The sequence below is a fragment of the Lynx canadensis genome, chromosome C2 (assembly GCF_007474595.2).
Source record: "Lynx canadensis isolate LIC74 chromosome C2, mLynCan4.pri.v2, whole genome shotgun sequence".
In the NCBI taxonomy this organism is placed as follows: Eukaryota; Metazoa; Chordata; class Mammalia; order Carnivora; family Felidae; genus Lynx; species Lynx canadensis.
Window position 1 is genome coordinate 98,616,309 of NC_044311.2, and position 13,505 is coordinate 98,629,813.

Genomic DNA, 13,505 nt, shown 5'->3' on the forward strand with positions numbered 1-13,505 from the left:
GTTTGGTACTATACAGAGTTAAGTTTTTATAGATTTTTTTCTTTCATAATTATACTTGTCATATTTGAAAAGCCCTTTGGGGAAGGTCCCCTGCCACCTCACCTTCACCCCAAACCCCTCCAATCTTTCACATAACACTGTTGAGCACTTAACTCAGACATGTAAAATAAACTGGGCACTAAAGGGGCCCCAGTCTTGCTTTTTACCCTGATTTCTGCCAGTAAGTAGGCTGGTTTTAATTTAAACCTAGTCTCTTAGCAAAGGGCTATCATGAGGATGCTTATTGGGACTTATGTAACATTTTGGTCCCTTCCCCTAGGCAATTTATCAACCTTTATGTCAGCTAGATAATTTTACTTCCATTGAGACCCAAGAGAGTCCTCTATCTTAAGAAATAGCTGTGTGGAACCTTTTACTTTACAAAGTTACACTGTTGTTATCTTTAAATTTAGAAAAGACAACAAAGTATTTTTTATTTTCATAAAACAGAAAAGTTACTATGTCTAATTTTCTTACTATATGTAAGATATAAAAAGAAATAAAAGCCTTTAAATCTCTGAAATCAACTCTGAAAAAGATATTCTTAAAAGAATATTATAAAAAATAAAGCAAGTGGAAATAAAAGGATATAATACTCTGTAGGTTATTAGATAAACCCTAACTTTTTCCACAGTGTAGAATATAACACAAATAAAATATAAAATCTTTAGTAAGATGCTCACTAATAACACAATTAAAGGGACTAATGTACCACAGATGCATACATTATACCTTGAAATTTTTCAAAATTATCAGCTTATAGATGAATTTCGCTAATTACACCAGCCTGTTCAGTCCTGTTTCACCAAATACAGCAAGTACCGTTAAGCTTTCTTTCATTCTTTTATTTTTACCTTGAAAAGTTACTGTGATCCAAATGAAATTTTGCTGTACCCAAGGCTTTTACAGTCTTGCTGGGTTAATAATGCACCATTATCACAAAGTTTAAAGGGGCCTAAAATGTATACCCTGCTTGATGCTAAATTACGTAAGCAGATGTTCTCGCAAATAAATATCCATTGACATTTCTGAAATAGAAGGTTATTTTTTAGTCTTTAACATGTCAGAGTTTCCATATACCATATTTTTCACTTTAGCTGAGTCTATAGGAAATATTTCCATCATCGTGAAAAATATTTAGTATGGTACCCTCTAGCTAAAAGCTTCTAAGATATAAGATAGTTCATAGTATTTTTCTCCCTGTATCATTGCAGATGGCAGAATCAAAAACTGGTCAGACCTTAGGACACAGAACCTAGAAGAGACATTTTAACTATGTGTTATTTTGGTCAGGATTAGTTTTTCTGATTAAGAATTCTGTTTCCTCCCCCTCTATATAGAACTTATACGAACGAATAATAAGTATGATATCTCAGTCTGTTGAATGAGGTCTGTTATATGATAAAGCTTTAACTCATATGCTAAAATATTGTATTATCGGGGCGCCTGGGTGGCGCAGTTGGTTAAGCGTCCGACTTCAGCCAGGTCACGATCTCGCGGTCCGTGAGTTCGAGCCCCGCGTCGGGCTCTGGGCTGACGGCTCAGAGCCTGGAGCCTGTTTCCGATTCTGTGTCTCCCTCTCTCTCTGCCCCTCCCCCGTTCATGCTTTGTCTCTCTCTGTCCCAAAAATAAATAAACGTTGAAAAAAATTTTTTTAAAAAAAGTAAAAAATAAAATATTGTATTATCGATAATAGTATTATATAATGCAGATATTTGCCCAGTGGTCATGGGCTTGCAAATATTTCCCACAGATAGTCTGCGAATAGCTGGAGACTATAAACTTTAATCCAGGCTTTGATTCTGAAAATGAATGAATGAATAGGTGAATAAATAACATACATATATACCCTGTAATTAATTTATTTGTGGCAAGAGGGGCATTGAGAGAACAGAGCTATTATTCATTTGTAAAGGTATTTGCTAGTTTTCAAACATTCTTTTTTATTTAATTTTTTTCCGAAAGTTTATTTCTTTATTTTTTAGAGAGAGAGAGAGCACAAGTGGGGGAGAGACAGAGACAGGGAGACACAGAATCCGAAGCAGGCTCCAGGCTCCGAGCTGTCAGCACAGAGCCCCACGCGGGCTCAGACTCATGAACCACGAGATCATGACCTGAGCCAAAGTCGGATGCTCAACCGACTGAGCTACCCAGGTGCCCCAGTTTTCAAACATTCTTGACAGAGAGTATATCCTTTGCCACAAAATTCAGAGTTAATTCATGCAGATTAAAATTCCTGTAATATATATCTGGAATAATCCTGCCTAATTGACAAATGAACTATCCAAATTAGAAATTTCTAAGAGCACAGTTTTCTTATTGTAAATGTCCTGGCCCACGGCAATGGTTTGTACAACTGTAGCCACTCGCCCACCTAGTTTCCATGGTGAGCAGCAGTGCACATTCTGAGAACAGCTCACAGATCTACGGCTGGTAGCCTCTGAGATAGCCAGGCCAAGAGCACAGGGCAGTTGTGCCATTGAACCAAACAAGGCTGACTAGATGAGGTTGGATCTCTTCAACATAGTCCTTTAAATAGCTGAACTGTAACATGCTCCTTCTTTCTCAGGTGACTGGTGGGCCACCTTTGTGGGAAAAGCCTCCCTCAGGGAGCAGTGATTGCATGCCCAGCCCCCACCTAGGAAGACCAACAAAGAGCAGCTTGCATTTTCCCTTCCAGCATGTCCCTTTGAACACATATGACAATAAGCAGCACGAGACCCAGGATGTTGAGCCGTCCCAACAGCCTGGCAGCAACAAGATCATCAGAACCACCAGCCAGAAAGCAGAATCCATGTGCATGGGTCATTTCCATAACCGCCATGTCTTCCAGCAACAATTGATTGAAAAGCAAAAGAAGAAACTTCAGGAACAGCAGAAAACAATTCTAGAGCTGAAGGAAAGCCAGCGGTTAGCAGAGGCTCGGTGGGCAGCAGAGAGGGCTGCAGCAGTCACAGATGCACAGAGCTGCCAGCTGTCAAACCCCAGAGGAAAAGAACCTAAAAGAACCTGCCAGGTGCTTCCAAAGTATGTCCATTATATCAGAACACTCTTTGGACTCATGATTTGGGTTTTTTCACCTAGTGTTTGAGAGGCCCCTGAACTTCTTTGACCAGCTTCCAGACTCCATGATCTCTCCCTTTCTTTTATTGTGTACTCTCAAAAGAAAGAAGCCCCTTTCTCATAGATATTTGAGGCCACTAGCGACCTATGAGTTATATAGTTAGCATTTGTGTTGTGGCTATCTTTGTCTGAGGAGCCCTGTTGCTATACCAGTAAAAGAGAATAATGCTTCCTTGCTTACTCTAACTTGATTTCTGGGTTTCTGATTATGTTTAGTCCTGAGAAGCCAGGTTGGACAATATCAGGTGCAAATGGAGCATTCCCTGGACTGGCTAAATACCTAGGTTAAATGTGTAGTTGGTTTGGATAAAAGTAAACATCTTTGAGCCTGAAATAAGAATCCAGATTTCTCAAAAGTGGTTTCAGACATGCTTGTGACATACTCAATACATGTGATAAATGGTAGGATAAGAAGTGGGTGATAGATACCTATTGATTTGAAGCCCTGGGATGGGAGTCTGAGCACCTGACTCACCTTGCAGACTGAGGACAGTCATTCAACCTTCCCATGCCTCCTCACACCAATTTATCGAGTGGGTATAATATGCAGTTATCTTAGAGAGTAAAGATTAATGAATATTTGTGAAATGCTTTGAGTTCCTCAGGCTCAAGAGTTTTGAACAATGCTGGTTATTGGTCTGAATTCTTTCCTTTTTTTTTTTTTTTTTTTAACCCCCAGCTCGCCTGTTGCTTCCCCTGGAACTGATGGTAGTAGAAGTGACTCCCAAAATTCTCTCTCTGGAGCCAGAAGGAACCCAAGGCAGCTGATGGCACCCCACCCCATACTGAAAGGCAGGGCGGTCTTGGTGGTGGTCTGGTGGGAGTTATCTTCCTTCCTGAAATAGGATATGCTGGGACTGAATCCCAGCAACTCCTGGGTTTTGAGACTTGGCAGAACCTGGTCAAAGATGTGAGGAGACCAGTGCACCAGAGAGTTCCACGGCTTTTTTCCTGCCCCTTCTGCCAAACTTTTTGGCCTTCCCAACCAATACAAAAAGAACAAAAACAAACTGAAAGATGTATCATCTTTCTGTAATATGAGATTTGGACTGTGGGAAAAAAATGGGACAGTTACACTAATGAGAAAACTCTGAGTAACTGCTAACAACAAACACTGATAAAGGTCACCTGACATTATACTTTGTTAACCTTAAAATATTGATCCATTTACAGCAATCCACATCAAGTTACTACATCATCTTATAATGAGTTGTACCTTGATGGTGATAATAACATTGTGATGCATGTGGTAATCATTATTTAAACCAAATAATGCTATGAGAAGAAAAGCATTCTCCACCTAGTGAATCTGCTAATTGTTTTTACTGAATACTCAGTCATGCACTGTATATGTTTGTATATAGAGGTAGGCACATTAGCAGTTCAGTTATATTGTGGTTTGTAAATCTGATTTTTCACCTATGGCAAGATAGTTACCCTAATAAGAAGTGACGTCACCTGAAGGCACGCTGTGCCTGAAGTCCTTCCTTTTCATGAAGAAAGTAGCAGGCTTTGCATTGACTCTTTGCCAGGACAGCAATCTATGCCATCTTTGTCTACCCCTGAGGATGGTCAGGAAATGCCTAGTTCAGTGTGCTTGTTTTTAAAAAATTATTGTTTGGATCAAGGGGTTATCATATTTTAGAACTGCAGGCTCCTTTTCAAGTAGTCTTTAATGATTCGCTCTAGAAAACATGGGGAAAGCGCTTATTACCAGAGACTCTGCTCCTCAGGGCTCTTGCTTTAATCCTCTAGTCTATTTCTGCCTCCTTGAAGACAGCCTCACTGCCGCCATCTGCAGCTTTCCCACTATTCTTTTTCTAGGAAAGCAGACACTTAATATCTGTAAGAAATAGCCTGGTGAGTTTTTTGTTTATTAATTCTTGAAAGTTGGACTTTTCCTATCACGGCACAAGGAACCAAAAGTAACTTGGCTGACTTAGGTGGACAGAACTTGATACTCCTCCCACCCGTGCCCATCTTCCTGTAAAAGCCCAACTGATGACAGAGTCATATTATCAGACCATCTTGCACATTTGCTTCTTTTGGATCGATATTTAATAGACTGTCAAGCACAGGAGTCTGACACTTGAATTCACTCAGATGCCAGTTCTCTAAATGCCTAGTACAATTCCATTTTCTGCCCATCTGGATATCTATTCATGCCTTAAAACTAGATTTTAATATATTCATCGTGACCCCAAACTTCAGTTTGTTTGTTGTTGTTGTTTCACCTACAGACATACTTACATGTATGTATGTAGTATAATGACTTAGGGAAAAATAGCAGACCCAATGGGATTTGAAGACTGATTGTACTGTCAAAGTCTGTGTCAGATGTATTTAAAGTTTTCTACATTCGTTAAAGAAATGATCAAATTAAAATTCTGGTTTCTGGGGGCACCTGGGTGGCTCAGTCGGTTAAGCGCCCGACTCTTGATCTCAGGGTCATGAGTTCAAGCCCTGCGTTGGGCTCCATGCTGGGCGTGAAGCCTACTTAAAAAAGAATTCTGGTTTCTGGATTTCATTAAGAAAAGTATCATCAAGGCACATTATCTTATTTAAATCAGTAAACATTTATTCTAATAGAAAAGTAAACAAAAAAACAATTTGCAAATTGTTCATCACTGCTGAGGATAGGATTTTAGGTCTTTAACTTGTACGGGGTATATAAGTAACACATATATACTCATATATTTATAAATAGCAACTACAACTTCTATTTTATATGAATTTTTTATTTATATATTTACCAACAAATAAATAAATGTTTCTGAGATTGTAAACACTCAACTGGCAAGAAAACCCTAACAGTAACACTAAATTTTGCTATAAAATGTGGAGACATTTCTTTTGCAATGTTCCTTATATTTTTTATATCGGAGCTCTGTTACTATTTTCTAGCCATGGAAGAGAGAGCAGTTCAGCGAGCTGAACGTAGGCGGATCTTGGCAGAGAGGAAGAAAAAACAAGAAGAGGAGAAATTGGTAAATCAAGAATGAAACCCCAGGCAAGAAAAAAGATTCGTATAGGTCTTTATTTAAAAAAAAAAAAAAAAAAATGAGGCCTAGCTTGTTTAAGTGTTTTGAGACAAGAGAGCTAGGCCAACTTTAGAAATGGCTTTTTACCCACTGGCCTGAACTCTGTGAAAATTTTAGGAAAACAAAGGTAAAAAACAGAAACACCATTAGTGTAGCAGGAAGGAAATGTTATAAAAGTTGATGAGAGCCAGCAATTGGGAAGATCTGCACATTTAGATTTAGATGTCTGATCTGGTAAGCTGCAAAGGTGAGTAGTTCCTGTCATACAGAGTTGTGACCTAGACTGTCAAAAGTAAATTTTGTACCTAGTAAGAAAAAATAAATAGTTCCAACAGTTTGGGGGGGTTTTGAGTGTGAAATGAAAGAAATTTTTCCAACACTTTATAGAGTTTGGATTTAGTGTTTCAGAGGTGAAAATAACTAAAAAGTAATTATTTTTTACTGAAAAAGTAATGTCCTTTTCTTGCTTAGTATCACCTTCCCAAGTAGAAGATAATTATTTTGGAGATACTTTTAAGTTACACAAGTGATCACCTATTTGTTGGATTTTCTACTTTTATCATGAAGTATAGGCTTCTTGCAGGGACAGAGCGGGCACTTTGGTAGATACTTGACTTTCTTCAATATGAAAAATCTTATGTCCATACAAATACAGCATTCTCATTGTTTACTGACTCTAATGTTGATTAGGCCCAGTTAAAGGCCCAAGAGGAGGACCGTCAGAAGAGGGAAGCAGAAGAAAAGGAAGCTCAGCTTAAGAAAAAACAAGAAGAGAAGAGACTGCAGAAAATGGTTTGTAGCAAATGTTTGGTCAGCCATACATAGCACCTGTCTGTTAAAGCCTATTGTGTGCATTACTGTGGCCCTGTGCACCTTCTCCATCCCAGAACTTCCAACCAGAACACTCTTTTCACACCTCTACCCTTTTTTTCTACCTTAGTTAGTGAAAACCTGCTCATTCTTCAGCTTAAACAGAACTTCTTCCAGATTAGCCTTTCTTGCCTTGTACACTGTCTTCTCCACCCAAGGTTAAGTTCCCCTTAATGGACTCTGAAATGTATTTCCTTCAAAGCATTATCAGGGCTTGTAATTAAGCATATGTTTTGTGGTTGTCTTATTGATTTCAGCATCCCCAACTAAACTGAAATCTCCTTGAGAATAAAGGGAGCAGTCTGGTGCTGCTCACTGTTGTTTTGGTTAGCAGTATAGTAGGCATATAGTAGGAACTCAGCAAGTGTGTTGAATGAGTGAATAGATGAATGAACAAATAAGTGAACAAATGGAGGAAAATACACACAGAAGAAATAAGAGCTGAAACTCTTACTTTCAAGATTATTAAATTCTGGTTGGAAAGATAAGGCCTAAAATTGCACACCTGTCAGACAATGTAGTCCAGCATATCCTGTCTTGTGCCTCAAAGTCCAAAGGAGATCAAGAGAGTCATACAAGGCAAGACCTATTAAGATTTGGGGGATATTATAGACCTTTTTGTAGAAAAGAGATTCAAATTGGAAATTGTATTAGTCATGATTCTACAGAGAAATGGAAGCAATAAGATATATGTATAAGGAAGAGATTTATTATGAGGAATTGGCTCACATGATTATAGAGATTGAGAAGTCCCACAGTCTGCCATCTGCAAACTGTAGACCCAGAAAATCCAGCAATGTAATTCCAGTCTGAGTCTGAAGGCCTGAAACCAGGATAATTGATGGTATAGATTCCACATTGGGAGCAGGACAAGACCAATGTCCCATCTCAAGCAGGCAGCCAGAAAGAAAAAAGAGGCAAATTGTTCCTTGGACAATGCCATTTGGACATTTGGGAGGACAGTCTACAAAGTCCATGGATTCAAATGCTAATCTCATCCCAAAACACATTCACAGACACACCCCTAAATGTTTCATGTAGGCATCCTGTGGCACATTCAAGTTAACACATAAAATTAACAAGTCTACCGCTTATCAACTTGGCATCCATACATATCTTCTTAACTCACACTTGATCTCCAAATAAAGACAACAACAAGATCATAATTCTGCTTAACTTGATACAACTATCCTGCGTACAAGTGAAAGCATACTAACTCCTTCCCCAGAAGAGGAAGTAGTGTTGTTGAGTGATGTTTACTCTTCTCGTTGCTCTCCCATAACTTAAATACCGTGATGTAAAATTAAAAATACTTAAACACAATGATACAAAGTCAATACATCTTATATTACTGTTCATTGCAGAACATTTGAGAATACCTAAAAAAAACTTTTTTTACATCTATGAGTTCAGCACTAAGAGGTAACTATTTAATACCTTAGTATATTTACTTCTTTTTCTCTAAGCATCTCTCTCTTAATTGATAACCTGGGGGTGGGGGAAGGGGCGGTGCATGTAGCTTTTAAGCTCCTTTTTTGCATTTCAGAGTCTATCATGAGTATTTTCACTTGTCATTCACAATTCTTCAAAACCTATATTATATGCTGAAGGTCATTTTTTTAAGTTTTTAAATTAAGTTAACATAGAGCATTACTACTAAAATGTTAACATATTTGTTTCAAGTGTAGAATTTAGTGACTCATCACTTACCATACAACATCGAGTGCTCATCACAAGTACCCTCCTTAATACCCATCATTTTTAAAAAATAAACTTTTTCTTTTGGATAATTTAGGCTTACAAAAAAGTTGCAAAGGTAGTACAGGGAGATTTCCTACAACCTTCACTCAGTTTCAGTTTCTTCTTTAATGTTACCATCTTATATTACCATGGTACGTTTGTCAAAGCTAAGAAACCAACATTATTACATTACTATTAACACCAGACATTATTCAGATTTCACCGATTTTTCCAGGTTTTCTAACTTTTTGCTGTGTCTCCACGTAGTGGAAAGAGCTAGGGAGCTCTGTGGAGTCTCTTTTATGACAGCACATCCCATTCTGAGGGCTCCACCCTCATGACCTAAGCACCCAAAGGCCCCACTTCCTAACACCATCACTTTGGGCACTTTGGTAGATACTTGACTTCCTTCAATATGAAAAATCTTATGTCCATACAAATACAGCATTCTCATTGTTTACTCTTCCCTTTTGGTATCCGCTAGCTCAGTCTGTAACCTTAAAGCCTTTGCCTGTGTGAGGTTCCCCCTCCACTTAGGTGAGATATGGGGGGCAAGTCTGGGCAGAGCTCTCTTCCCCCCAGCTGCAGTAGCAGTCCACTAGTACACTGAAGTAGGGCCACTTGCAGATGAAGGCTTTGTTTCCCAAGGGAGAATGGTTTGGGCAGATTTTACAGTGACTGCTGTTACTCTCCCCGAGCCAGAACCATGGTAGGAACTTTATCTGGATTCCCTCGATTCTCTCTGTGACAGCCTGGTGGAGTTCCTAGAGCAAAAGCCTGCAAAAAGGTGGGAACCTCCCTATCACTATGACCTGCAGATAAAATATAACATTAGTCCAAAACGGCAGACCAAGAGATTTGTCATATAGACTAGTTTCCATTTAGTAAATCTACTATAGCTGTTTCAATAAAGATAGATGCATGTTCAAACTGTGTTTGAGCTTTCTTTGCAAGCAGCTTCAGATCTAAAATACATTTGGCAGTTGTCTCCTTTGCTTCTGGGCAGTCATGCTCTCCACAGTGTATTTCTCTACCCAGTTTATCGTGAGGTCTTTTTCCTTCTGATGCATCATATTCTGCACAGGCAATTCTTTACCTCCTTGTGTACTTGATACAGCCATTCCCAGTAAGCAACTACCAAGGCCATGGCAGCATTATTCCTCTGGACAAAAAGATAATGACATTTCTGAACTAGTGCCTGCCATGACTTCTCTGAATCAGTCACATCCTGGATGTATTTGATGGGAGCCTGCTTCTCTTCTTCTAGTTGGGATTTTTTTTTTCTTATTATCTGTTTACAGTATGAGGTACCATATTTTCTAATTACATAGATGAGCAACCCTACTGTTGATATGGTAGAGAAGGTTTCTGGGGCAGTCTCATGTATTTCTTTGGATAAGAAATACAAGATAAGTCCTTTGACATGTTTCAGGATAAAGGAACTAAAACAATTCCTTAGGGATAAGCCTATGACAAATTTGTCCTGTATATTCAGAAAGAAGTGGTTCAGGGTTAAGACATGACTGCCCTTTCTGAAAGGGCCTACCTTGTTACCTACATTTTAGCTGGTGCTAGAAATTCTGCATTCTTCAGAGGAGGCCACTGTAGCTATGGCAGGAAGTATGACCTGGGACAGCATGGTCATTCATTGATGACCCAAGTGATGGTGGCTTAGTGTTTCTGTGTCCCTGACAGGGTAGCTTGTCAGATGTAGCAGTATGATGGCCACTTGTGGGTCTCATTCAGTGACCTTTTGAAAATAAAAATCTAGGGGTGCCTGAGTGGCTCAGTCAGTTAAGCATCCAACTTCAGCTCAGGACATGATCTCACAGCTCATGAGTTCTAGCCCCACATTGGGCTCTGTGCTGACAGCTCAGAGCCTGGAGACTGCTTTGGATTCTGTGTCTCCCTGTCTCCCTCTCTGCCCCTTCCCCGCTCATGCATGCGCGTGCTCTCTCTCTCTCTCTCTCTCTCTCTCTGTCTCTCAAAAATACACATTTTTAAAAAATTATAAAAAAGAAAAAAATCTAAACTTTAACATCCCATTGTCCATTTTTCTGAAAAGCTTACTTTCTAGTAATATTTATCAGGCAGTAACTTTTATGGATATATAAATATGTTTTTGATTAATAGACAATTGATGAAGTTTTTGGTTGAAAAGATAAATTTATCAGAGAAGACCAGACAAGATTTGAAGTCTTCCATAATTGTGTAACAAGCATATTTGTTCACTAAACAAGTATCTATAGAGCCTCTACTATGTGCTAGGCATCATTCTAGGTATTAGAATAGAGCAATGGAGAAGACAGACAACACTTCTGCCCTCGCAAAGATTATATGCTACCTGGGGAGAATAGGAAGTAAACAAGGTAACAAAGAAGTAGGGAGGGAGAGGTAAAATGGGGGAATGAGGGAAGCAAGATGGAAAGGCTTCTCTGAGGAGGTGATATTTGAGCTGTAAGATGCTAAGGAGGCTTCTGCAAGGTCCAATAGGGGCATGTTAAATGTGAGATACCTATTACACATCCAACTGAATGTATCAAATAGCTGAATATATCAAATAGCTGAATATATAAGCCTGGATATGAAGATTGTAGTAAGGAATGTGAAAGTCAAAAACATGTCAATGTTATTAATGCTCTGGGAATGGATGAAATCAGCTTGGGAGATTGGATGGAGAAGAAATATAAGGGTTCAAGACCAAGTCCTAGAGTGTATAAATAATTACTGAGGATGAGAAGCTAATGAGGTAGAAAGAGAACCAGAAGAAATTTTTGTCAAAAAAGCTGAGAGAAAAACCATTTCTGGAAAGGGGTTGATGGTAGTTAACTGGACTAAATAGTGCTGAGTTCAATTAAAAGGAGGACAGACTCTTTGATTTGGCAAGATGGAACTCATTCATGACTATGAGTATAATAGGGGTCACATGGGATCAAAGAAGATTCTGTCATGGCTGGTGATTGTTTTTTCTGCCTTATTTTATTTTCTAAAGATGGGAGTTACATGTACATAGTTGCATAGCGATGGGAATGATCCAGTAGTGAGGGAGAAATTCATGATACCAGAAAGCAAAGGGTATAAATTACAGGAGTATATAAATGTTCCAGAATATGTGCCAGAACACAATGAAAGGGTGGCTTATAGTGGACAGAAGGCAGAGAGTTTGGGAATGGTGTTGACTGCCCTGTAGTCTTCTTAATTCTTGCTGTAATTCCTGGTCTTTCAAAGTAGTAGTGGTGGAGAAATATACACATGCACATATATACGTTCAGATTAGTCTTATTTTTTGCACATGACTTGTTGAATAATTTAAATCAGAAAGATGCCCTAATTTTTTATCCCTTCTTAGCCTGAGTGAACTATGCTATATGAAACCCCAATATAAGTGCCATCTCAAAGCAGACACCATCATTTCATGTAATCCTTTGTTTTATATACAGGAAATGGAAAATATGGTAATATTAATGAAATACAGTGAACTCTTGAGGAATCCTTAATCAAGAGGTAAAATATATATTTAAATAATTTGCTGTGGAAACCGAATTTTGGCTCAAGCAGCTTTCTATTAAATGTTTTTCTTTCTATTTTTTTCATGGAAAAGTAAACTTCAAAGAAGGCTATTTTAATTTGCAACGATGTGGAAGGAACTAGGGTGTATTATGCTAAGCGAAATAAGTCAAAGAAAGACAAATACTGTATGATTTCACTCTTGTGGAATTTAAGAAACAAAATAGATGAACATATGGGAGGAGGAAAAAAGGGAGAAACAAACCATAAGAGACTCTTAAGACTAGAGAACAAACTGAGGGTTGGTGGAGGGAGGTGAGTAGGGGATGGGCTACATGGGTGATGGGTATTAGGAGGGCACTTGTTATTGATGACCACTGGGAGTCGTATGTAAGTGATGAATCACTGAATTCTACTCCTGAAGCCAATATTGCACTGTATGTTAACTAATTAGAATTTAAACAAAAATTTGAAAAGAAAAAGTAATACAGACTCATTTTCTCTGCTCCATCCAAAAATGGGTTTTCTTTTGAACCTACAACATCAGCCATAGAGTTGTAATTCTAGGAAAATATTTACACCATAACTTAGGTGTGTGTGTGAACAGGGTTGGTGAGACTGAGGATTTCTCCAAAGGCTTATTGTCTGTGTTGAATTACTGTCTGTAAGTTGCAACTGCCATCTCAATGCTACAGGGACATTTCAGTGGATGTGAAAATGGCTACTTTTCTGTTTTCCTCCCCACATAACCCTCAGCTGCTCCTTGTTACTCATTAAGAAAATTCTTATAAATGATTTTTATTTCTGACCATTCAGTTCAATATCTCAAGTGTCTGGAATAAAGATTATAAAGATAATTTTATGTTAGTGATTTAGAGAATGTGGACATTTCATCTTGAGGAATTTGTACTGAAACCGGTAGTTTGGAATGGAAGATCAGGACAAATCTCCCTTCCATATCAGAAATGTTCCACTTGCTTCTCTCATTTTTTTTTTCTTGCATAAGACTCAGCAATGAAGCAGCTTGTCAGAATCAGCTAATTCAGCACACTTTTCCTCAAGTGAAATTGGGGGGGGGGAGGGTAGAAAAAGAAGCTTAAATTCAATATTTTTATATTTACACTACATAGATGACAACTACTGTAAAGTCTTTGCTTTTGTTCTTGTGACTCTCGTAACGGGTAT

General features: G+C 38.5%; 1 protein-coding gene and 1 pseudogene across 5 annotated transcripts in view; one reads left to right on the forward strand and one right to left on the reverse strand.

Moving 5' to 3' along the window:
- CCDC191 (coiled-coil domain containing 191) overlaps positions 1-13,505 on the forward strand; it is a 90,058-nt gene that overhangs the window by 50,868 nt on the left and 25,685 nt on the right. For 3 of the 5 annotated variants that reach the window (XM_030328831.1, XM_030328832.1, XM_030328835.1), the window contains 4 exons: positions 2,609-3,066; positions 3,842-3,954; positions 6,067-6,149; positions 6,894-6,995. In XM_030328831.1, the coding sequence (XP_030184691.1) occupies positions 2,609-3,066; positions 3,842-3,954; positions 6,067-6,149; positions 6,894-6,995 (756 nt within the window). Of the gene's footprint in view, positions 1-2,608; positions 3,067-3,841; positions 3,955-6,066; positions 6,150-6,893; positions 6,996-12,253; positions 12,318-13,505 lie in introns of all 5 variants that reach the window. The other 2 variants (XM_030328836.1, XM_030328833.1) reach the window with 2 other exon arrangements.
- On the reverse strand, positions 9,471-10,452 carry LOC115523138 (annotated as a pseudogene).